Consider the following 27249-nt stretch of genomic DNA (forward strand, 5'->3'; position numbering starts at 1 on the left):
GGTTTGTATGTGGAGTCTTGGAGTAGGTTGGTTAATTTGGTTTGGTAGTCAGAAGTGTTCATAACCACCGTGGCATTGCCCTTGTCTGCTGGTAAGATTATTATGCTGGTGTCTTTTTTCAGATTATGTAGTGCTGTCTGTTCTTCTTTGGGTAAGTTGCTTTTGGGTGGCTTGCTTTTGGGTGGCTTGCCAACCTACTCCAAGACTCCACATACAAACCCCTAAACACGGACCCCACCACCTACCTGGAAAAAACACACACACACACACAAACACATATATATATATACATATACACACACACATACATATATATATATATATAATTTTATATATTTTTCTAAAATTTTATTTTATTTTATTTTATATATTTTATATATATTACATATATTTCATGGAATTTAAAATCCTTCAGGATTATGTTTCCTTTAACTGTATAGTTGAAAAAATGTATGTAAGAAACTTTACTTCTCGTTGGTATAGTAGATGTGTCAGGTACGTATTACATACATAAAGCTTAACCATGCAACAGCAGGGTTTTAAAGCAGCCCCAGAACAACTATGTTATACAACTATATATGAGCCGAGGTGGCGCAGTGGTTAAATGCAGCACTGCAGGCTACTGCTAGATCAGCAGTTCAGCGGTTCAAATCTCACCGGCTCAGGGTTGACTCAGCCTTCCATCCTTCCGAGGTGGGTAAAATGATGACCCTGATTGTTGGGGGCAATATGCTGACTCTCTGTAAACCGCTTAGAGAGGGCTGAAAGCCCTATGAAGCGGTATATAAGTCTACTGCTATTGCTATTGCTATTGCTACTATAAATAACCCTACCCACAGAAAGAGAGAGAGAGAGAGAGGGCGGGAGGGGGGAGGGAGAGGGAGACCTGGACCAACATGCCAGGTTTCTGCCATGGTGTAAATTACATCATTGCATTTGTTCTCTTTCTCAGTTTCTTCCTGGTCAGCAACCACAAGTCTTGTTATTTATAGAACACAAGGCAATGTATTATCAGTGGCAGAGGGACCACAAGGGATTACATAGTTCTGACATGTGGCTAACAACAAAACCTCCAATATGTCACTTTTCTTGACTCATACTTGATTTATTTGGAGGGCAGAATTTAGGTATTGTTCCGCCACTTTCTCTCTTCCTTATTTAGGCACTGAACACTGTCTTCCATGAAACCGATCCCTGGTGGCAGAAATGTTGGGAATGTTGGAGACTGCCAATTTACAGAATTCTAGAGCCTTTAAAGATACTGACAACAAAAGACTTGTCAGTAATTGCACCTAATTTACTATTTGCTTTGAAACTGAGAAGGGCATTTGCCCACCTTTGAAAAATGACTGCACAAACTCTGAATTTATATCTACAAATTTCCTTATGTTTTAGGTGTAATTTGTCCTCCCTTTAACTGGAATTTCCTTCTTTCAGCTTTTAATCTTTTCTCATATGATTGATACGGCTTTCCTTAGGGAAAAGGATTGTGGTACAGGAATTCGAGTAGATGTGCCTTTTCTTTCTCACTTGAAAATGTTTTTCCACCTTATCTTCTTAGACTAAACTTAAACACCTCTAAACTTTCAACTCCCCTCTCCTTATTTCCTTTCCTGTTTCTTTGTTCTAGGCTCTAAGACCCCCTGGGATTTGTATGCTGCTTACAAAATTCCTGCCAATTAGTTTAGTCACTCATATCAAGCTACAACATATGGCCCTTCTTTGCTTAAAACACTCCTCTTCTGTTCCCAGTTAATATTCTTCATTGCCCAATTTAAATCACAGACTCTCTAAGAAATGGTAAAAAACAACAAACTTAGAACTATAGATGCTAATAGATGGACACAGTATTGGATATAATGATCTTGCAGTATCCTTTCCTTACAGTAATCTTGCGTGAGTAATAGCGATTACAATAAATCCTTTTGCACATCTCAGTTATCCAGGGTGTTATTAAGGAAATCTTCTTGATAGAAATCAAATATATAATAATCTTCCCATTTGATAAGGCCCCATGAAAACCTATCCCATTCAAAGTTTCATTTTTCTCAACCCAGCAGCTATGCGATCCCAACTGAGCGATACACACTTTCCTATGGATAACAGTAACATAAATCATTATTCATCATATGAACCGTTTAAGAGAAGCACGGAAATCCCTGAGGAATTCTAAGTTTGTGTTTTGTTTCCAGTACAACCTACTGTAAGGGAGAAGATAAATAAATCAGGTAACATTTTCCTTTGAGAATGGAAATGCTAATTTGAATAAATTATTACTTTAAACTCCCTTTATTATTTTAGCATTTGAGATATGCATGTGTTTTGTCTTAGCTCTGTCTAGCATATGGAAGAAATGCAGTAAGAATGCTTTGTCAGGTCTTGAGCAACTCTGAACGTCTAACCACTGCTGATATCATAATAAACCACAGCAAGCAGGACATGTTCTCTGCTCTTATTGCTATGCAATAAAAGTTATTTGAGGCAACACAGCTGAAGTTTATGTAGAGGTCTGGCATAGGTAAAGGAAAATATCAGCAGGAAAATATCTTTTACATCAGCATTTCTTTGCTTATTTTAATAAATAACTTTAGGTTCATTATAAACATAAGATATTCATGATGTGTATCCATGTGTGTATCTATACACATATGTGTAGATACTGAAATCTGAAGTTGCAATAGGAATTTAAATACTTCCTTAGTTTTTCGAAGAAACTTACCATATTCTCAATGGCAATATTATTATCCCAATGGATAATTATTATTATCCCATTCTTAGAGATAGTATCCAATTGTAACTTGTTTAAGTGTACAGAGAAAGATATACTAGCTTTGCTTCTCTTGTTATTATTCAATATATACCTAGAAAAGTTTAAACCATAATGTGTGTTTGTAATAGAATGGAAAATGCTGCTACCTTTACAATTAATCCTTTTGAATCAATCATCCAGATCTTTTTAAAAGCTTCTTTTTTAGGTGTCCCTTCCTTTTCCATGCCCATAACGAGAAGATGGGCTATGCCCATTGCTGCCTGATGAGAAAAGGAAGAATTAGTATATAGATAATAGAATATAACCTCTCTCTCTCTGTGTCTCTCGCTCCGTCCCCCCCTCTCTCTCACACACACACAAAATCAACTCAGTTCTTCCCATCTACATACATATTTATACATATGCAAATATAGTTATATGAAAATATCATGACCCGACAAAAGCGCGAACATCATAAGCGCGCCGACAACACCGCGGCGCTAAAACCGCGATGTCAAAAGCGCGCCGACAACAGTGCGCTGACAGAAGCGCGATTTAATTTAAGGTAAGATTTACATTTAGGTTTAGGGTTAGGGTTAGGTTTAGGTTTAGGGTTAGGTTTAGGTTTAGGGTTAGGGTTAGGGTTAGGGTTAGGGTTAGGGTTAGGGTTACGTTACAGCGCGCTTCTGTCGGTGCGCTTTTGTCGGCGCGCTTTAGGGCTAATTAGTCGCTCATTCGTCGTGCGGTTTTGTCACCGCGCTTTAGACACCGCGGTTTAGTCAGGCGCGCTTTTGTTGTGCGCGCATTTGTGGTGGAACCGAAAATATACATCGCTTCCCCTTTTTAATGCTTGTGCACCACTTTGAGTTGTTATATTTTCATTTCTGTGCAAACCACATACCCATTAGACCAGTGTTTCTCAACCTTGGCAATTTGAAGATGTCCAGACTTCAACTCCCAGAATTCCCCAGCCAGCATTCGCTGGCTGGGGAATTCTGGGAGTTGAAGTCCGGACATCTTCAAGTTGCCAAGGTTGAGAAACACTGCATTAGACACAACAATATTCACAGACATCTTGATTTGTAAAAATTTTCACAGTGCATTACCAAAACAAATTACAGGACTAACCCACCTATCTGGCAGCATTTACACACAATCTCCATAATAGCCTACAACGTAGCCTTTTCCCCTTCCCATTTCACATTATAGAGATCAACAAAAGATGAACTGCTAAACACCACCAAGCCATTGAATTGTTAAGGTTAGGACATTTGTATCCGTCATCTCTTTGGCTTTCAAATTCACCCTCCCTTCAGTTTAGACAACACAGGCTGTGCAATTTTTTACAAATGAAATGACTGAGTTATACATTAGAATTGTTCATCATGCCCTTTGAAATCAGCTTTGACTGGAAATTTGAGTTGGCAACTTTGATTCTTTGCAGTTCACAGCAGAATGAATATGCTTATTTGCTCACCTTAGGAAAAAAATGACTTTAGAGAGCTTTTACTTCAGAATGGAAAGGGATTATTTAAATAACAAGACTAAACAATGCATTATTTCTGAGTTAACATCTGTACCTATTTTATATGGTCTTGGAACATCTACAAATGCTGACATTACGTGTTTTTTTAAACAACCTCAATAAAAATCTTCTGGCACAAAGTGTTAAGTTCTTTTTGTACATTTAATTCATTTTGACTCTGACAGTTTCAGAATATACATAAAACATCTCATGACCCAAGTTTCACATATTTTGAAGAAAAAGATCCCTGCTTATTCATTAATCAGACAAAACTTCTTCATCTGCATATAAACAAAGTGGTTCAAAGAAAGTAAGTTCCCAATTACTTTAGGCATCTACATCTTGCATTTTTATGAGCTTAAAGCACTGTACTAGGGGCACTTTTCATTTACTTCTCAAAAATGGCCAGAGAAGGAACTTGAGCTAAAAATAATCTGATAATCTCCATGTTTGAATTGAACCCGGTTCTCCCAGGTTCTAGAGTTCGTCTAGTCACTGACTTCATTCAGTTCAGAAGGGCCACTGGATTCAATCTGGCTGAGCTGACTTACTAAAAATAATTCTGTCCAGTCAGCACCATCAAAGGAGGAGACGGGTGCAGGACAGTAGTGAGATTCAAAAATTTTTACTACCAGTTCTGTGGCCATGGCTTGGTGGCCGTGACTTGGTGGGCGTGTAAGGGGAAGAATACTGTAAAATTTCAATTCCCACCCCTCTCCTGGGGAAGGTTACTGCAAAATCCCCATTCCCTCTCAATCAGCTGTGATTCACAAGGCAGAAAATAGATGGGGGTGGGGCCAGTCAGAACCTATTGAATACCACCTTTGGTGCAGGAGTCAAAACCAGCAAGTCAGACTCTTACAATGTAAGCCTCACCCATTTTTCATGCCCAGTGACGTCAGACAGGGTGGGATTTGCATTGCAATACTGTTGTGGTCCGGCAAAAGCTGTTGGAGCTGCCACCAGACTCCGACAGCGAGGGGCCCTATGAATCGGCCATGGAGGATGTGGAGGATCCTGGACAGGGTTCCGACTCCGAGCAGGGCGCAGAGAGACTGGTTGGCCACCAGGTGGCGCCTAAGCCTTGAATCAGTAGGGAGGAGACAAGAAAGAGTGATCCAGAAACCACCTGTGAGTTGTTCCGGGATGCACGCTGTCAAAGGGCTACTCGGCGTCAAGAACAACTACGTAATTACAGGAGGTAATTACGCTCAGCTGATGGTCATTAAGCCCCTCTCCCAGACTATAAAAGAGACTGCTTGTGCCACGCCCTTCTTGCAGAAGAGAAACAAACTTGGCAGGCTGGATTGCTGCCAGAGTTTGTTTGCATTGCTGCCAAGGTTTGTCAGACTTGCTGCCAAAGTCCTTATCTGTTTGTTTATTTGGCTTTCAGCCACCGAGAGTCTGGTCTTGTTATTAAAAGACATTCCACTTTACGCTTGTCTCGGCTTTTGTTACTGGATGGAGGAGTGGGGTCAGAACAAATACTCAGGCCAGAATCTTGTCAATTTGAACCACACAGCCACACAATTCTAATTTAAGGTCATTTAAGACATAGGGCTCCAATAACTGATGCCCCTAAGCAGCAGAAAATCAATAAATAGGCAAACAGCCAATCAAAGAGATAAATAAATATCTGGCCAAACTAGAAATATGGCACAGAAACACCTCTTTTGTCAAAGAAATGGCATAGCAATGAAAAAAAGAATAGATGAACAAACCTCTCCAGCTCCCTGAAAGAGTATTATATGATCAGACAGTTTATTTTGCGTTATCTGGAGTGCAGCAAGGAGACCAGCAACAGCTACAGATGCTGTTCCTGAAACAGAATAAAATAAAAAAATAATTGTATTAAATTGAAATAATAGCTCATGTTCCATTTATAACCAATCACACATCTTTTAGGTGAACCTTAAAAACAGAATTTTCCCTGGATGGTTTTTTTTTAAATCTTCTAATGTTAAGCTGAAACACACACAAGGACTCATCCCACGTTTCCTCCTCCCACCCCCACAAAAAAATCTGCAGTAAAGTTACATTGCACATCTATGTGAAAAAGGATCCTACAGAAGCCCAGGTCTGAAAAGATCATTTAAACCACAAGGTACAATCCCTTGCCTAGCACAGGAAATCTAAAGCATGCTATGCTTTCTCTTAAAGGCTCGTTTTAGATCAAGTTCAACCAACCAGCCTTACAATCAAAAGAAGGTTCAAGAAGGCACATCAAAAGTAACATTTGCCCTATATTTACCGATATTACATAATTATTGAAATAGGAAGAAAAGACTAGAGATATAAAATGCTAATGAATACAGCTAGTGGAAATCTACATAGAAAAAAATAATAATTAGGAAATAATTAAGCCCAAAAAACAATAGTAATTCTCCTATGAGACAATATCTTATTTTAAAAACAATGGACAACACATGTCTGAATGATAAATTGTGAAGTTACTACTCCTTTTCAAGTAAGCGTTCATCTCTCTCCTTACCCTTATTCAATTGCATCAAATGAAAGGTGTATTATGATAATACTTTAAATAATACCCTCCAGGAACACAGTTCGCTTATACATAGGAATGGTAAATGTGATATTATTTGTCCATAAAAGAAAATATTTTGTTACACAGTGTATTGAGAAGATCGGTGGAGATTTGAAGAATGAAGCTGCTGAACAAGCCAAGGCTATTCAATATTAGAGAATTTCACCAATACAAGAAAAGGTGTCTTAAAGTATCAAACACCATGCACTGAAAATTGCCTTTTTTCCTGAAGAATTTTGGCATTGTGAGGTTGTAAAGGTTTGCGATTCTCAATGAGATGGACTTAATGAGGTTTAGGAATACAAAATCCTCATGTGGATATATTTAGGAAATGTTAAGCAATGAAAATGAGATAATTGACTGATTATATGCCATCAAATCAGTGTTGACTCTTAGCAACTGGACAGATTTACTCCATGACAATCTATCTCTAAACTCGACTTTTGGGTCTGAATCCATCAACTTTTTTTCCCTCTTTTCCTCTCTCTTTCCCAGCATCAGAGCCTTTTCCAGAAAGCTAGATCTTTGTACAATGTGTCTGAAGTAGGAGAATTTGAGCCTAGTACCTCAAATGGGAACTCAAGTGGTTGATACTGTATGTTCCATGGGTTTTATTTCTTGGCTATCCATGGTATTCTAAGAAGTCTTTTCCAACACCCATGTTCAAAGGATACTCTCCCTATTCTACTTCTAGAAGAGCCGAGGTGGCGCAGTGGTTAAATGCAGCACTGCAGGCTACTTCAGCTGACTGCAGTTCTGCAGTTCAGCTGTTCAAATCTCACCGGCTCAGGGTTGACTCAGCCTTCCATCCTTCCAAGGTGGGTAAAATGAGAACCCAGATTGTTGTTGGGGGCAATATGCTGACTCTGTAAACCACTTAGAGAGGGCTGAAAGCCCTATGAAGCGGTATATAAGTCTAACTGCTATTGCTATTCTTCAAAGTCTACTTTTTGCTTTCATGGAATGTCACAGCAAATACCATTGGTTGCACTATTTTAAACTTTGTAGGTAAATGTGTCTTAATAATATTGTATTTTATCAAACCATCTTTGGTCTCCAAAAAAATGAATTAGCAGAATTGAGAGTCAATAATTCTTGCATGCGCTTGCAAGAATTAGTAAAGGGTAAAATCTGTATTCAATTACTGAAGGAAGTTTGCTGGAAGTCCACAGATGCCTCATGACAAATAGACCAGGGAAGCACCTTTAGCTCCCTCTCAGGAAAGCTAAAATGTGACAGTGAGACAGCAAAGATCAACTAGTGTGTCTGCGTAGGAAATCCACAAAGGGCTTGTACACTTTATCCCTATCATTATGTGGATCTACAAGCACATGATGTAATGGGTTGCCTGGATGTCACACAAGAGTGTTTATAAATAGTAAGTTATTAAATCATATCGTCCTCTGCTAAACAGGGATTACAAATATTTCATTACCTTGAATGTCATCATTGAAAGTGCAGTATAAGTTGCGATATTTTTTCAGAAGACGGAATGCGTTTTGGTTGGCAAAATCCTCAAATTGAATGAGGCAGTTTCTGCCATACCTAAGGGTACAAAACATTATACACTTAAAATGACAAGAGTAAAATTAAACTACATTAATAGCATATAATTGCTCCTTCGATATTTTTTCAATTCCATGTCATCATGCTTACTTGTGAACAAAAGACTTGGCATTAAACAGATTTAGATGCTTAACTGCTATTTTAAATTTATCAATTTTAATGCAAAACTGAAGCAGTGAATTTTATGGCCTTTTACTAACTAGAAGCTATCCATACATGGATAATTTTATTGGCATCTACTTCTGTATGTAAAAATAGCAGTCCATGACAGATTCCTTGTGCTGAAAAGAATTACTTTGCCATTTCTTTAAAAAAAGGAGTAAAAACAACTCAGGCTTTGAATTTCTAAAGCACAAGAAAATTATTGCAGAGTAATGGACTGGTGGCAGATTTTGTTTTATATGCTTCATATAAAATGTTATCTGTTTTAAAGTGGTCATGAAAACTTTTCTATGAAGCTTGTAAAAATCATTGTCAGCATTCTTAGCAAGAAACGGTATCTGCAAAGGGAAATAAAAAAATATCAAAATGGTGACCCTATTCATATCATCAAAGTCTCTTTCATACATGTATCATTTCCAGATAATTTCTCCTTCAGATACTACTGGAATGAAAATAGCTAAGAAAAGGTCTGTTGATTATATAATGCAGTAGCATTATTTCTATCCATTTTATAAAATATATATTTTGGCAAACTAGTAACTTAATTTGTACAGATTAACCCTACATACTAGTAGGGCTTCTACATTAATTTACTAAATAAAAACGTACAAAATGTACAAAAGATTACATTCTACAGGTTTGATTCAGTCAACAGCTAAAGTCAGAATTTTCAATAAAATCAATATAAAGTATACTACAAGTTAATCTAATTGTTCATAAAATTTCATACAGCACTTATGAGATCATTTTAGCAGTATAGAGCAAAATATCCTAATTTATTTTTCAGGTTTATTTAATGAAATGTAACTACCAAATAATGATGTTAGCAAAAAACTTTGCTGTTAAATGTTTATAGCACAAACTTGAGTGTGTCAAACCAAAATAGTAAAAGCATTTCAAAATATGAAATGTGCTCTTTCATTGTACTGTTATTTAAGGTTGTGAAGGATGGAAAACTTTCCATACCTCAATTAAAATGCTTTTTAATAGAATGTAATGTGAAATAATTGTGAATTATTATTTTTAATAAAGGTCTAGATAAAAAACGGAATTTAAAAGATTGATAGCAATTCTGCAAGGAATCTGATTCCATTTTGGAATGTGTCCTTAGGTAACACATTCCACTTAGATTAAATTAATTCTGTTCACCTGAGCATGTCAGTATACATGCATCAAATTATGACTTATTTGCTGGTATTGTATTCAGAAATCCTATAGGAAAATATGTAGGGACAAATGCCATGAAGTATTTATCTGACATAAATAGTTACCAATTTGATCAAACATGAATGCTTGTTTGAAGTCACACAAGGTTTAATCAAATCAGTATTTTTCTTTAAGATTTCATGTAGAAATCCATCTGTGATTCAGCTTGAAATATATTCAATGTGTTATTCCCTAACACACAGGAATAACTTTACGCCAATTCATTTCAACAATTTAGTGAAGATACTGTGATTATCACATTTCACTAAACCTTGTTGAATTGGAAAGGTTATTCATCTCTTTATGTTTTTACTGTCTTTTGCTAAACAGTTATTCCATCTGATGCTCAAAGCTTTCACTTCAACAGCCTTCCGGGCATTTGATCCTGTTGAGTTGAGTTCGGATTCCTGTTTTGTCATCATCATCATTCTATCTTTTTCTTTTGACTTTGTCTGAAATTCATTCAAATTGAGCATTTGAAACCCGGTGGCAGTCTAGGACATTTTGTTGCAGACTAGCCACATGAGTCAGAAAACATCTGGATTCCCTGATCTTCACTGCTTCTTACTCATAATTCCTGCTGCCCACTTTCCCATCTGGTCTTGTGGTTGCCTCCTTCCTTCAGCTCTAGTGAGAATCCCACGTATCCAATTTATGCTTTCATTTTAAAAAAGGCAACCAAGTTTGAATGGGATGTTGCTATAGTGGCCATTCCTACTTTCTAGATTCCTAACATCTCAGTAATACAGCTCCATTTAATATCTCCTTTTTGATGCCCCACTTTCTTTAGGGCAGGGGTGTCATTCATCTATTTCTTTTGTTCTTTAGATTCTAGACTTTCGTTGTATTGATTATCTGTATTGACCATCCACTGACCATCAATAAAGGATAGCTTTATTAAGAAAAAATACCAACAGATCTCTGGTCTATCAAACTCAGATTGGCAGCAGTGTTCTGAAATTCCATGCAGTGATTCAGGCAAGATTTCACATGTGCAATACTATATATGACCCTTTAACAGGAAATATATTTGGAACAGGAAACTTTTATTCTCAACAAGACTTTTCCAGGGCACCTGCACAGCAGAAAGCAGTAGGTGGAGAAAGCTCCATTGGGAAATGTTAGCAAAACTGTTCACACTTCTTTGCATCAGGACAAAATTACATCCCACACAGTTATGCGAGGGTAGGCAGTTCGAAACTTAAGATTAGAGACTTTAAATGCAATACACTAGGTGGTTTGACTAATAACGCACCTGTTGCACAGAATTAAAAAGCTCGGAAAGGGAGCATTTTATATTTTTTGCTTAGGGAAACCCAATACCTACTGCACAACAGCAGCCAGTACATTATGGCCAAGTGTTGCAGTCCACATGTGTGAGAAAAGCATGTGGATGTTCATTTCAACAGCCCCAACTTACAGGAAGTTCAATACATAGTGGCAATCTGGATTTAGCTATGATTACGTATTGCAAATTGTATTTAATGATGTTCATTTTGCCACCTACACTATGAGGCCCAATTTTGAACCATCATTTCATTAATCTGTAATAATCCTATCCACCCCTTTTAAACTATATTAATTATTCCATTCCTTTTATTCCTTATTGACTATGATGCCGAAAGCAGAAAGCAATTTTAGCTTAAGGAAAAGACTGAAATAAGCAACACATGTTCTTTAGACATAACATGATATTCAGAAAACACATTTTTACCAGGGGAATCTTGCTTTTTTCCAGGCCAGAAACTTCTACAATTAGTTTATCATCTTTTCAATAAAGGAAGCATCTAATATTAACATATTGTCTATAAGTACATACAATATACAATATCAGAGTTGGAAGGGACCTTGGAGGTCTTCTAGTCCAACCCCTGCCTAGGCAGGAAACCCTATACCATTTCAGACAAATGGCTATCCAACAGTTCCTGCAACCATTCTTCATATGTTTTAGTCTCCAGTCCCCTAATCATCTTTGTTGCTCTTCTCTGCACTCTTTCTAGAGTCTCCGCATCTTTTCTACATCATGGCGACCAAAACTGAATGCCGTTTTCCAAGTGTGGCCTTACCAAGGCATTAGAAAGTGGTATTAACACTTCACGCGATCTTGATTCTATCCCTCTGTTTATGTAGCCTAGAAATATGTGTTGGCTTTTTTGGCAGCTGCTGCACACTGCTGGCTCATATTTACAATACAATACAATAGCAGAGTTGGAAGGGACCTTGGAGGTCTTCTAGTCCAACCCTCTGCCTAGGCAGGAAACCCTATACCGTTTAAATGGTTGTCCACTAGGACTCCAAGATCCCCCTCACAGTTACTACTATTGAGCAAGGTACCATCTATACTGTACCTGTGCATTTTGTTTTTCTTGCCTAAATGTAGAACCTTACTCTTGTCACCATTGAATTTCATTTTATTAGATAGTGCCCAATGTTCAAGTTTGTCAAGATCCTTCTGTATCTTGAGCCTATCTTCTGGAGAGTTGGCTGTTCCTGCCAGCTTATTGTCATCTGCAAATTTGATGAGTTCCCCATTTATTCCCTCATCCAAATCATTGATGAAGATGTTGAAGAGTACTGGACCTAAAACAGAGCTTTGGTGTACTCCACTGCATACTTCCCTCCATGTAGATGCAGTTCCAATGAGGACTACACGTACACTGACAAAAACAGTAGTATTTATTTACTGAGGTGGCGCAGTGGTTAGGGTGCAGTATTGCAGGCCACTTAAGCTGACTGTTATCTGCAGTTCAGTGGTTCTAATCTCACTGGCTCAAGGTTGACTCAGCCTTCCATCCTTCCGAGGTGGGTGAAATGAGGACCCAGACTGTGGGGGCGATATGCTGACTCTGTAAACTGCTTAGAGAGGGCTGAAAGCCCTATGAAGCGGTATATAAGTCTAACTGCTACTCTCTATTGCTATTGCTATTTATGAGAATGCATATGTTGCCTGAACCTGCCCTTGAACACTAGAGAAGGGTCATTTTCATACATTTGCTCTACAGCATCAGTGGAAATTAAATATGATAATATACCTTACTGGCCAGAATTCTCAAAATGACACTTGTGTGTTTTACAGTATTCCCACAATCATCTTGAAAACATGCTGTTTTAAACATTTCAACAATTATTTCAAAGATAAGTAAGCTGTAATTACATTGTTTTTTTAAAAAAAAGTTAAATTAGTGTTTATCAGAGAGAAATTATGCCTATGCATTTTTCCCCTTCAGATCTGCAGCAAAGACATGGCAGAAACTCTGATGGAAGATTGTCAGAATCAATTCTGAGTATTTCAGATGGTAAAAATATGACCATCTGAAATAACTGGTAAAGAAATAAAGCTTATACTGTGTTTCTAAATCAGGCATATTTATTATTAGTTCAAATACATCCTTCTTACTTAGTTCCGTAATGATTTTTCTGATGAGAGAAGTATGATCGCTTAGAGATTTGGAAAATATTTCTTTGTATTCCCCAGTCCACTATGAACACAATCCTTATGTATGTTTTCCTCCCCAGAGATGACAATAGAGGAAGCTGAGTTGTGCTGATTCAAATTGCTATTATTCAGCTTTGTGTTATTTCTGGGCAAATCCTTGCACTTTGATTGGCTGCTACATTTAAGTAAGAATGCCTCTTCACCTCTGTCAATGATAGCCCATCCTACTGCAATCTAATGTTTGCTGCAAATACTGTTAGCAATGATGCTTCACTAGCACAGATGTTATAACATTTGCCTAACACAGAGAATGTGTTCCAAACCTGGCAGAAATAATCATAATTCCCTGTTTTTGCTGGGCTTTTGTCTTTTTTTTCTCCTGCAATAAAGTCACCAGGGTTCCATTTCATTGCCTCTCCAATCGTCTGAGATAGAAGGGTCATAAAGCCAAAACAGACTCACTTTTTAGAATCAAATCTGAAGCGCTGCACTGCCCTAATAAATATACTATACTGTTTACTGCAAAAGTGCAGCCAAATCTGTGGATCTTGATAAACTTCTGCTGAAAACTGGAAATCAGCAATATGATTATTTTTAACTGAATGACGCTAGGTCTTCTGTTCTGACCCCCCCTTCCTCGCTCCATCACAGACGACAGTCAGACAGACTTAAAAGGAACTAACTTTATCAGTCCTGGCTCATGCTGGCTGCGAGCCCAAAAATAAACATAAATAAAGTCTCTGGCAAAAAGGTTATGCAGCAGAATGCAAAAACAAAGAGCTATTACAGCAACACCAGGTTTACAGAAAGAAAGCAAATCACTTATCCAAGTGTCTCTTCGAATCAGGGTTACAGAAAGCAAATCACTTATCCAAGTGCCTCTCACAAACAAACCATGACCGATGAACGACGAACCACGAACGAATGAATGAACGTTGACTTCTGCAACCAGGTCATGGCACCATCAGTCCTTTTATCTTCAGAAGACGACACTAACGAGCCCCAGCTGCATTGTTATTCCTGCATCCCGACTCAACTCACAGCAAACTTCTGCTGAGTCACAACAGTCTTCTATGACCTATAAGGACATCTTTGCAAATCAGAACTTAAGAGACAATAGGCAAGAACTGTCTATTAAAACAGAGTAATAACTATCTTGTGTGTACAGTTTTGCAAAGTATTTATGAATAAATTGTATTGAATTCTTCCCTCATCATCTTTTAATTGCTATATCATCCTTTTTTCTCTTTCGTTCTTCAATCTGTATGCCAGCCATCGTCCAGGTTTGTTGGCTTGTTCAAAGTAATTCTGTCTGGCTGCTTTAATTTTCTGTGCTAATTCCTTTTGAGTTATTAAGTTATGCTTTATCATCTCTCTTTTTTCTTTTTTAATTTTATTCTTTGGATCTTTCTGTAGTTTTTCTTCGGCTTCCCTAAGTTCTTTTTGCATACATTCTTGTTGCTCTTTTTGTTTTCTAGTTTTTCTTGCCATGTAGGCAATCGTAAGGCCTCTTGTGATACTACTTTCATAGTATCCCAGAGATTTTGCGTTGAGGTGTCTTCTTTTTTATTTATTCTAAAGAATAGTTTTAATTCTTTCTCCAGCATTTGAGTGTATTCTATTTCATTTACAATATTTGAGTTCATCATCCATCTTTTTCTTCTTCTTTGACCTTTCCATCTTAATTTTATTGGATTATGATCTGCCCACTCATTTGTTTCTATTTCAATTTCATCTAATTGATTACATATACCAGATGAGATCCAAGCTATGTCAATTCTTGATAGGGACTGATGGGGGTTCGAATAAAAGGTATATTGCTTTCTTGTTTTGTGCCTTTCTCTCCAAATAAGGACATCTTTGCAAATCAGAACTCTTAAGAGACAATAGGCAAGAACTGTCTATTAAAACAGAGTAATAAAGGTAAAGGTAAAGGTTCTACTCGCACATATGTGCTAGTAGTTTCCGACTCTAGGGGGCGGTGCTCATCTCTGTTACAAAGCCGAAGAACCAGGGCTGTCTGAAGATGTCTCCATGGTCATGTGACTGGCATGACTAAATGCCAAAGGCACACAGAATGCTGTTACCTCCCACCAAAAGTGGTCCTATTTTTCTACTTGCATTTTTAACATGCTTTTGAATTGCTAGGTTGGCAGAAGCTGGGACAAGTAACGGGACCTCACTCCATTACGTGGCACTAGGGTTTCAAACCGCTGAACTGCCGACTGATAGACAACCTCAGTGTCTTAGCCACTGAGCCACCACGTCCCTTAAAACATGTTATCTCTTTTTCAAAACAAACAGAATTGAAATGGTTAACAGTATATGCAGGTTGCCTTAAAAGGGTTTACCTTTATGAAAGCGTACAGATTTCAACCTTATTTTAATTTTTGCGATGTGCAACTTTTTGATAAATGTATTCACATACTACAGTATGGAAAAATGGGCCGTAACAGTATCTGTCTATTCAGACAATTTTGCCCCTAGGAACTGAATTCACAAAAACGTTGGAAATGCAGTCTGACTAGTGAATGTAAAACTCATTTGATGTTGTTCAAACAGAACAATTTCCCTGATATTCAACTCTGTGACTTATAGGTTGTGATCGTTAAGTATTATATGATGCTGTTCACCAGCAGATTAAGATCCTATAATTTCAGTACAGCACATGTAGACATTAATAAAGTCAAACTTCAATTTTGCAAGTCAGGATGTATTTTTATGTCTTTTTTCCTCTTTTCTTTGACTATATACTTCTATCAGTATTATCTTTGTGTTTTGTTTTGTTGTTTTCCCTTTTATGTTATTAATTAAAACACAATATTTTTTTTAAAGAAAATAATTTGAACTTATGGTAAAGTGTTCCTGAGACTACTTCATTTGACAGTCAAACATCAACTCATGCAAAGTTCATACTATATGCCCCTAGAAAAGTAAGAATATGTAAAATTCTGAATTCTGACTTTATTAAATCTTCCTTGAGGAAAGCCAATAAAACTTTTCTCCCCAATAGAGGTATAAAAGCCTAAAAAGAATATGTACCGCTTATTACAATTAAATAGGAGCTATCTGATAAAGGAACGTTTGAATATTACCTAACTAGGTAACATCATCAATGCTAGAAGGAAATGGGGCTTGCTCTCTGTTTATATACTAGTGGCTTGCCCTGTCAATGTTGGTGGGAGTGTTTTTGATGGAACCACGTCCTGACGATGTTATCTAGTTGGGTAATGAAATGTCTTCAAGAAAACAATCAAGCTCAGAGACCACCAAGGACTCCATTGTTCTGACCTAGCCTTCACAAAATCATGAAGCAGGTTCTTTGTCCCAACAAAATCCCTTTTTATTAAGCTAAGAGCTGCCAGGCCAATATCTTCCAAACGCAATGCTATACAAGAAAATACTTGGCAAGGAGTCTCCGACAGTCACGAACAAATCTTCACACTAATTAAGTGAATTAATTCTCTCCTGCAAATTCCACTCTCTTTTTGCTCCTCTTTATTCCCTGTGGGAGGGGCCATTCACCGTCCAACTGTGTCTTTACTCCCAAGTCGGCCCTTGTTTCTTAACTGTTCCCTTCCCCTGGCAGCTCTGCACATGTGCACATTGCATACAGGCTCCAGCTGTTCTTCTACCTCACTGAGCTCCAACACTGAAGGCAGCTGATAGCTGTGGGACAGCCCTGGCCCCATCTCTGCCTCTGACACAGAGCACTAATCATAGCATTTTCCAGACTCCAGGACTGGCCCATGTTCCTCCCCAACCTCCTCACTGTCTGAGTCTACCACCAGCTCTGCTGGCCACTGGTCCATAGTTCAAATATGTACCAAGATATGTTTTTATTGATAAAGGATAAAGTGGTGGGACAGGGAGAGACTGTCTTGCAGCCTCACCAATGCAGAAAGGGGTTTTTAGTTCCTGGCATAAAATCCTTAGATAACACAATAGATACTCATATTAAAAAAATTCACCAATCTTTCAAATGCCCATTTAGTGTTTTAAATTATGTATCTTCCAGCATTTTAACATTTTGAGTTAGCAGGCTTATTTTAAATATTTATGACAAAAGGAAATGTCTGTCAAGTTTAGAGATATAATTAACTTCTTGTGAGATACAGTACTACAATCAGATGTCTTTTGAATTGTTAGGCTAATTTAATGCTATTCCTGACAGATCCCAAATGCAGAAAATAAAGGTAAGGGAGAGAAATATTTCTTGGAAATACTGGATGCCTTCAGCAAATTTATGTTAAAGACACCCAGTAACAATATCATAATATATTTTATACAAGGGGTACAGAAATAATTCTTGGTGTTAGGAAGTGGCAATCAAGAAATCAGAAGAAAGAAACTGTCCATTGGTGCATAGTTCATATATTTGACAAAAATTATTCCTTTAAAATGAGTTCAGTGTAGTGACATTAAAAGATTACATTAAAACAAATTACAGATAGTCCTCAACTTACAAATTCAACTGAGCCCAAAATTTCCATTGCTAAGCAAGACAATTGTTAATTGAGTTTTGCTTCATTTTATGAGCTTTCTTGCCACAAATCACCCAGTTGTTAAGTTAATAAATATGGTTAAGTGAATCTGTTGACTTTGCGACAGAAGGTCGCAAATGGTAATCACATGACCCTGGGACACTGCAACCATCATAGCTAGATACACATCAGTTGCCAATCATCCAAATTTTGATCAGATGACCATGGGGGATGCTGCAACAGTCATAAGGGTGAAAAATGGTCATAAGGCACTTTTTTCAGTGCCGTTGTAACTTTGAGTGGTCACTAAACGAATGGTTGTAAGTTGAAAATTACTGTACAACATTTTTGAGATGTTACTTTGTATTCGTGACCCGTCAAAACCGCGGTCCACTAAAGCGCACCCGATTAAAGCGCGTACGTGACGTCATCAGCAGCGTGACAAATACGACCGCAGAGAAAAAAGGGCGTTTTAAAAAGCGCTTTTAAAGCAAGCCAATTCACGTAAAGGTAAGGGTTAGGTTTAGGGTTAGGGTTAGGTTAAGGGTTAGGTTTAGGTTTAGGGTTACGTTAAGCGTTAGGGTTAGGTTTAGGGTTAGGTTAAGGGTTAGCGTTAGGTTTAGCATTAGGTTAAGGGTTAGGTTTAGGGTTAGGTTTAGGGTTAGGTTTGGGGGGGTTAGGGTAAGGTTTTCGCGTTAATTTTAAGTTTACCGCTCACAGCATGCTGTTTTCGTCGCACTGTGATGACGTCACGTACGCGCTTTCGTCGAGTGCGCTTTAGTCTACCGCGGTTTTGTGGTGGAACCCTTTGTATTATCCTCTTTGATGTCTACAGGAGAAAAAGCACTTCTCCACAGAGCCATGAAACCATCAAGAAAGAAGCAGAAGCACTGCTTTGCGTAGGAAGTGGTTCAAGCTGACTCAGAGCAACAGGAGAGTTGTGTATGTGTGTTTTTCAGTATCTTAAAATACTTAAATTATAAACAGATGGTTAGTGGGAAGCAACTTAGCCTTCTTTTTCTTACATGAAGTGCATTAATCACTAACTATAAAGATAACATTTTGCTGAGTTATTTATATGCAGCCAATAACATTATTTCAATTCAGCAAGATTCTGGGCCACGTCATAAATACAAACGGATGACTTTTCAGATCATTGGCACTGTGCCTTTCTTGTTTTGCACATTTGTCTGAAACTTAAGTAGAACGTTAGAAATCAACATCTAGTCAATATATTTTCTCAGTCCCTGATAAATTGCTGGATTAAACTGACATATTAAAGAATGGCATTATTCTGTTGTGGATAATAAATATTACTTTTATCCCCTTTCTAAAGGAACCTACACTGTTTAAGATGCCATGCCTAATTATGAGCCACTCTTGTTATTATGCAAGATTTATAACTAACTACAAAAAGGACAGGAAACAAATCTTTCAATTCTTATTTTACACAAATCTGTAGTTTACAAACATAAGACTACCAGACTGATCTCTAAATAGCTTCTATGATTCTTCATAAATTGCTAATTCCGAATTGGTCACCTTAACAAGTTAATAATTTTGGATGCCCCTTAAATTCATTTTTCATGCGAGTCAATTATGAAAGGGTTACTAGAGTAAAGACAATTCACTCATTACTTTCAACAGAAAATGCAAACTCTTGCATTTCTACCAACTTTGTCTTCTGCCAACTACAAGTATAAAAATACAATGTAAAACTTTATCAAAACCACAAATATCCTATGGCAGTGATGTTAAATAAATACGAAACCATCTCCAGACATATTCCTTTATCTTTCATAAAGAGAAGGCATGCAAATATGAACACATAATATCTAAGAATATGGGAATCTGCCCTTCCCATACTGTGAACATTACAAAACATAAAAATGTACAAGCACTTTCAGTAAGCAGGTTTTGATGTTTCCCATATGGCTCATTCAAAGGGTGCCATAAAACATGAAATCAAAATTGTGGATGCAAGGAAAGGCTGCTTTTGTAAGATTTTCATGACTGTTTTTTATGAGTCTCCCAAAAAATGATTGACTGACTACAGTTTCAGGCTGTCAGATAACTAGAATTCTTTCCAGTGGTGTACAAGCAATGAAAACCACAAAAGGTAAAAACAAGCATGTCGTAAAAATAGGAGAAAACTAACACCTAAGAAAGCAACACATCAGTTTAAATGAAAAACAGCGGAAGAATGAAATATTTTTTTAAAAAAAACCTAAACACACTAAAGTAGTCCTTAAAATGTCACATAGAATAATAAGGATTTTTGTGGAAAAAATTCCATAGGATTGATATTACGCCGACCTCTTAGGGAAGGATATTCCACAAAGGAGCTGAAAGACTAAAATGGGCTATCTCACTGGCAATTATTCACTTTAGAAATGGCTTCCAGAATACAACTTCAAGCAGTGCCCTTTAGGTCAGGAACAGTGGTGGGTTGCAAATATTTTTACTACTGGTTCGGGCACGCTCCCGTCTCCCACCGTTACTACTACCGGTTCAGCCGAACTGGGCCGAACCGGGAGCAACCCATCACTGGTCAGGAATAACCACTCTATGTTCACCTCTTTGAGTTCCCTCCAGAGTTATATCAATTTTTTTAAACTTAAAAGAGAAGTGCCTCTGGTCCCACCTAAAACACACCAATAATTCTTAGGAAAAAAATGGACTACTGTCACTCATACGAAGGAGTAGGAGGATAACGAGGAAAGAAAGATGAATGACAAAAGGTATCCAGAGGTGTTTTGATAGAGAGCAGTCCATGAGTTAGCTTTGCTTAATCATGCTTGTTGAAAAAGCAAGCTTCCCAGGTGGTTGATGTATGAGACCAGAACATTTAAGTCTAAAACCCAAAGATTTGTCTAACCCCGTGTTAGGGTTTCTGCAGACATAACAGAGATAACCCTAAGATGGTTTGAAAGTTTTTAAAATTAAAGACAGTTATAGTCTAGCCGCTCTTGATTTCAACAGAGGTTCCCAGACTCCTTTCAAAGGCGGCCTCATAAATAATGCATGCAGAAACTCAAGCAGGAGATTATCAACCTATTAATAAATGTTACAAGGCTGTCTCTTTTCAGACAGGTTGCAGTTGATCTATTTGTCTGAATTCGTAACCGGCATCGTGAGTCACATCTTTACCGAATGTGTAAGATCCCCAAACCCCTCAAGCAAATGCAGTGAGGAATGGTCTCCTCCAGAACAAGGTGAGCATCGCTTAACCAGACAGACGAAACATTTTTTGCTCTGACTGGATGAAGCTTTGGTTTATTAGTCCTCATTCAGCCCCGTATCAAGCCCAGTCATGAGTTCAGAATGTCAACTGAATTAGATGAAAAGCTGAAGAATAAATATTACATTGACATGGCACAGTCAATTTCCTATTAACTTCTCATAGCACAATGAACAATTTTAAGCTAAGCCACTGATGCATTTGTACTGATTTAAGATTAAAAATCTACAGAGTGCAACACACTATTGACTCCAGTTTAATGCCTATTACTCCAAGAGTAAAATTAAGTAAAGAGATCAGTTTAAGACTTTTTACAAAATATTAGCAAGTCAGCTAATTGCAAAATGCAAGCAGCTGGGTCATATTTTAAAATCTGATTTGGAAAATATAAAAAAATACCAGGTGCACTTGATTAATTTAGTCTGCAAATACTATCCTTTAAAAATACTTTCCATCCATAATTTACAGCTTCTATGGTCTCCTGGCAAACACTTTAAGAAGAAGAAAAAACATCCTCTGCTGAATAGTCAATTTGGCTTCAGACCAGAAGATGCAAATCCTTTTCTAGGCTGACCCTGATATTGCTCTACAAAATTAATTGGGAGCTCTGAAACGCAACGTGGAAAAGCTGCCTTTCAACATTGCATATTGGAAAAAAATATCAGCAGCACATTGGTAAGTTGCTGTGTTTATTATTATTATTTATTATTATCAAAATCTGTTCTTGATACCTATTTTACAGTCAACCAAGGGTGATTCCCCAAAACCTTCATCTGACCTGGGAAGTCCAAATGGAAATTTTTCCCATTCCCTTTAAATCAACTCTATTTCTTTTCTCAACACTACACATTTTCTTCTTTTATCTGTGTACAGAAGACCCTTACTCAGCTTCAATCAGAACCGGAAGATTCAAATGAAGTCTCTTTTCTTTCAGATAGGACTGCTAAAGGAAATGTAATAGATAATATTTTCCTGATCTGAAGATATTAGCTAACATTGCAAGGCTGGATAAGAGATCCAAGGCTAACAAGCATATCATTAAAAAGATTAAAGGCTCCAAAAGAATAAGGTTTAAAGCCCAGCATTTTCTAGCATCATTTAATTATTTCAGAGCTAAAATAAGCTATGGAAAGAGATGCATTGCTTATGCATCTGGAAAAGCAATAGAAGCCTATAAATGTGTCAATGGGAGTAGAGGCTGATTGGGGGAAACTTTAATAATAGGTAGGGTATTTTTATCCCTGATATTCTGCTTAATTTCAGAACTTTTACGTATCACTATGTGTATATGATATAATTTTGAATTAGTCCCTAGATTATTCTCAGACTGTAGACTGGAACGCCTTTGAAGGGATTCAAGCTGAAACCTGAGCAGAGAAGCAACTGAAAGGAAAAAGAATAAAAGCCTTCTGTTTTGGCTTTTCTTTCAGATATATTCCGGAGTAAAAAGAAGTCATGCTTGGTGACATTCTTAGAACGTTTTCCTAACAAGATTTCAATAAGAATAAAAATTAAGTACAAAACATTATGTATCTGACTAAAGAATTAAAAACTGAATAAAGTATATTTTCTTTCGCAAAAGTTGCATTGACATTGACAGAGAAGAATTATGACTAATGCAAAAACAATAAATCAAAGGAACAACTCATCTCGGAATCTTGGGTTTCATTTTTCCAGTTGGATATATTTTGACAAGAACTTCCTTATGTCCTTTATTATTAATTACTTGGTTTTTTGTTTGTTGTTTTTTTTTAAAAAATTGAAATCTGTCTAGGTTTGATGGTCAGATGTGGGCATGCGCACATGGTGGCAATTGCAGATCCCACAAAATTGGCACTAGGAAAACACTAACAATGTTAAAGTTATGAACGTAGAGTTTAGGAAATGATGGTTGCAATCAGTGGTGGGATTCAGCCAGTTCGCACCACTGCGGGAGGACCGGTTGTTAAGTTTCTGAGCAGTTTGGTGAACTGGTTGTTGGAAGAAGTCATTGGGGCAGAGAACCGGTTGTTAAATTATTTGAATCCCATCACTGGTTGCAATCCTACAGTGTCAAAACTCTCCTAAAATGCCCACTCTCGGAATGGAAACTCATGGCACTTCCATCTCCCACTACCATCCCCTTACAGCAGAGTAGACATAGGCAAGCAATTATACATACTGCTGACAAAAAGTCCTATTTCTAGCAGTAACGTTTTTCTGCTTTGTTGCTTTAGGCTTACATTTTACCGATATTGCCTTGGGATTGGAAAATGAAAACTTTACAAAACAGGTGCCTATCAGCATCTTCTTCTGTTTACTTGGCAATTCCAATATGAAAGGTGAAAACACAGCCATTGCCCCCAAAAATAAAAAGATATTCAGACCCTAGAAAGAGTGCAGAGAAGACTGAGATTACTGTAGTTTTGTTCTGGCGGCAGACCTCCAACTCTAGAGACCACAAAAAGAATGGCTAGCGGGGAGACGGGGGGGGGGAGGGTGTAGGATGGGCTGATATTTAGAGTGGCAGATTGGCAGCCCTCAGGTGTGCTTTGAAACTTCAGGCAGCCATGAAACTAACATAACAGATTAAAAAAAGAAAGAGAAAGGGAAACAAAACACAAAACACAATTTCTCCTCTTTCTTTTTAAAAATACAATCTGAAAGAGCTAACCACACTCTATGTTAGAGATACAACTCATGTATACAAACACAAGACAGAGTATGGTAGCTTGTTTGTTCGTTTATTTCCCATCTTAATTATTTTTACAAATAACCCAAGTCAACGAACATATCCAACACATATCCTTACTTTTACTATTTTCCCTAGAACAACAACTCTGTGAGGTGGATTGGGCTGAGAAAGAATTGACTGGCCCAAAGTCATCCAGTTGGCTTTCATGACTAAGGCGAGATTTGAGTTTCTTGCTTTCTAATTTGATGTGTTAACCATTAGACCAAACTGGATAAAAATAAATAAAAAGAAAAACAAAGCTTATAAATATAAACAGAATCATTAATAACCAATTAAAATTATTTTTCAATCTGTCGAGATGTACATACAAGATATAAAGTAATATTTTGTGGGAAATAATGCTAGTCCTTGACTTATGACCACAATTGAGTCTAGAATTTGTTGCTAAGTGAGAAATTTGTTAAGTGAGTTTTGCCCATTTTTACGATTTTTCTTGCCACTGTTGTTAAGTGAATCTGTCAGGCCTGCAGTCATATTCCTTTTAGGATCTTAGGATCAAATCCATAGAGATTTTTATAAAATCAAATTCTTGGTTTTGTATCCTAACAAATATAGGCAATTTTAAAATTTATCAATTTTATAAGGTCCAAATTAGCTTTTGCCAACCATTTAAGTGAGCACTGACACTTCAAATTGTCACTAGCAATGAGAATTTGAGTCTTCCTTATTATTTACCTTACAAAAATTTATGAGACATAAAAAAACACCTCTATGGATTTGAGTGTTCTTGAGTGCCTACTCAAATCCAATCATTGTTTCCTATTCAAATCAAAGTGTGGCATTAATTTTGCATTATAAAAAGTTATTGTCAGAATTAGAGTTTCATCTTAATTAGAGTTTGCTGAACCACTTCAAACTCAATTGAAATCTTAAATAGGAATATTGAAGTCTGCACAATTTCAGCCTGATTATGCCTTTTGAGATTCTAAGACTCTACATATTTACTCAGAAATAAGTTCTGAGTCATTAAAAGATAGGTCTGAGTAAGTGAGGTTAGCACTGCAGGGAATCTTTCCATGGATCTACTTTAAAAAAAATATAGTAGTTGTGGATGCTCCGTCAATGGAAGTTTTTAAGAAGAGATTGGACAATCAATTGTCTGAAATGGTATAAGGTTTCCTGCTTGAGCAGGGGGTTGGACTCAAAGACTTCCAATGTCCCTTCCAACTCTGTTACTCTGTTATTCATTCATGTATCTGCATATGAAGGCTTGGAACTGAGGATAGCAATAGCAGTTAGACTTATATACCGCTTCATAGGGCTTTTAGCCCTCTCTAAGCGGTTTTACAGAGTCAGCATATCGCCCCCACAGTCTGGGTCCTCATTTCACCCACCTCGGAAGGATGGAAGGCTGAGTCAACCCTGAGCTGGTGAGATTAGAACCGCTGAACTGCAGATAACAGTCAGATGAAGTGGCCTGCAGTACTGCACCCTAACCACTGCGCCACCTCGGCTCATTAGGATGGGCCACACAGAAAGGTCATACTGTTTATAGCCATGTGTCTTGCTAATATCTTTCCTTACTTTCCCTCAACTTCCCTATGTTAAAATATTTAAGGAAGAATTGGGGTTAGCTTAAATGCAACTTTCCTTTTGATTTAGGAATCTTAATACATAATGATCCCAAACGGTGTAGCAAACTGGGTGGACTTGAGCCAATTGTGATCTCTCTCTCTCTTCTCTCTCTCTCTCCCTCCCTCCCTCCCTCCCTTCCCTCTCTCTCTCTCCCCAGCTTGCTTCTCCCAGGGCTGTTGTTATGGTGGAAAACAGAAGTAGAAGGATGTACGGTATTTTTTGGAGTATAAGTCGCACCAAGTTTTGAAGAGGCAAATTAATATATATATATATATATATATATATATATATATATATATATATATATATATATGTATGTATGTATGTATGTATGTATGTATGTATGTATGTATGTATGTATGTTATATTTATGCTGATAAATAAATAAAGATATTAAAAAAAATATAACAAATGTAACAAAAAGGCAACAGTAAAAAAATATTGGGTTTCTGTCTGGATGGTCTCTTGTGACGAGCCTAATGACAGAGAGTGGAAGTGTGACCTTCCTCCCATACTTGGGCATACTAGGGGTTGTGACTTTAAGTGTGTGTGTGTGTGTGTGTGTGTGTATATATATATATATATATATATATATATATATATATATATATATATATATATATATATATATATATATATATATTGCACTCTGCAAACCCCTCAAAAATGACCCTTTTTCGTGAAAAGGGGCCTTTTTAAAAAAAAAACGGTATGAATAGCCTTTAGGAAGCTTGTAGAGTGCTCTTGGGGGGGGGGCGGGTTTTATACATTGAAAACAGCATTTGTTTGCCTCCGGAAATCCCACCCCCTTTACCAAAATGGTCGTGCATAGCCTTTAAGAGGCTTATAGAGTGCTCCTGGGGGCTGGGGGGCAAAATTGAGCAAATAATGGCTTGTTTTTTGCTCATTTCTAACTTCCCCAGCCCCCAGGAGCTCTCTGAAAGTTTCCTAAAAGCTATGCACGGCCATTTTGGTAAGGGGGGCGGGATTTCTGGAGGCAAACAAATGCTGTATTCAGTGTATAAGACGCACCCAGATTTTCAGCCTCTTTTTTGAGGGGGAAAAGATGTGTCTTACACTCCAAAAAATACAGCATGTTGCACTGAGCACTTATAAGAAAGCCAGGACTTAATAACATTGATTGATTGGTTGATTGATTGATTGATTAGATGTATATATAACTGCTCTTTGTATCTTCTGGCTGAATGCCTATTTGACTGGAAAAATAAGAAGCACAGAGGGAGGGCAGCAAGCCCAATCCTGTTGATCGACCGGTTCAAAACTGGTCTCTTGAGTCATATAGTAAACTGGGCTACTATCTGGATATGATATCTAGCCTTCCTAAGCAGTTAGTTGCAGACACCCATTGTGGGTGTCAAATGAGCATTACATTTGTAAAAAGTAGCAGGTATAATTATTTTACAATGCATTTTCCAGTATTTCAGTTTTAATCTTCTTTACAGGTGTGTATAAATCATACTGATTATAAGTGCAGAAGCAGGGGTTGATAGGTAGATTTTTTTTAAGTGTTAGAAACAATACAGATGCTGACTAGTGCTAGAGAATAAATCAATCAAATGGTCTTAGGAAAAAAGATTTGGCATCACCCCAAGAACTGCCAGGTGATTCAGTTGAACTCTATTTTATTTAAAATAATAATTAAAAAAACCTCTTCTCATCCCTATTGGTAGTATGTGTCTTCCTCAATCTTCAATCCTCTGCTAGAGGCCTGGGACTTTGAGGATCCTGCACAGTAATCTTAGTTGTTCCTAGCACTGCACTCTTCTGGATAGAGAGCTCTGATGTTGTTCTTGGGAACTGCTGGAGCTTCTCTCCCAGTTTAGGAATCACAGCACCAAGTGCTCCTACCATCACTGGAGCCACTTTGGCATTGTCTTTCCATGTCTTCTCAGTTCCTCCTTCAGGACCTGGTTCTTCATCAGCTTCTCATACATCTTCCTATGTTGATCTCACTTGGCACTGCTCCATCTATCACTGTCTTCTATTCCTTGTCTATTACCATCATGTC

At 37.4% G+C, this 27249-nt stretch overlaps 1 protein-coding gene across 1 annotated transcript in view; it reads right to left on the reverse strand.

Moving 5' to 3' along the window:
• ME1 (malic enzyme 1) overlaps nt 1-27249 on the reverse strand; it is a 115899-nt gene that overhangs the window by 19964 nt on the left and 68686 nt on the right. Inside the window, exons 7-9 of the mRNA XM_032216309.1 lie at nt 8252-8361; nt 5996-6093; nt 2917-3030 (exon numbers count right to left, since the gene is read on the reverse strand). Coding sequence (XP_032072200.1) covers nt 2917-3030; nt 5996-6093; nt 8252-8361 — 322 coding nt within the window. The remainder of the gene's footprint in view (nt 1-2916; nt 3031-5995; nt 6094-8251; nt 8362-27249) is intronic.

The sequence above is a fragment of the Thamnophis elegans genome, chromosome 4 (genome assembly GCF_009769535.1).
Source record: "Thamnophis elegans isolate rThaEle1 chromosome 4, rThaEle1.pri, whole genome shotgun sequence".
NCBI classification, from domain to species: Eukaryota; Metazoa; Chordata; class Lepidosauria; order Squamata; family Colubridae; genus Thamnophis; species Thamnophis elegans.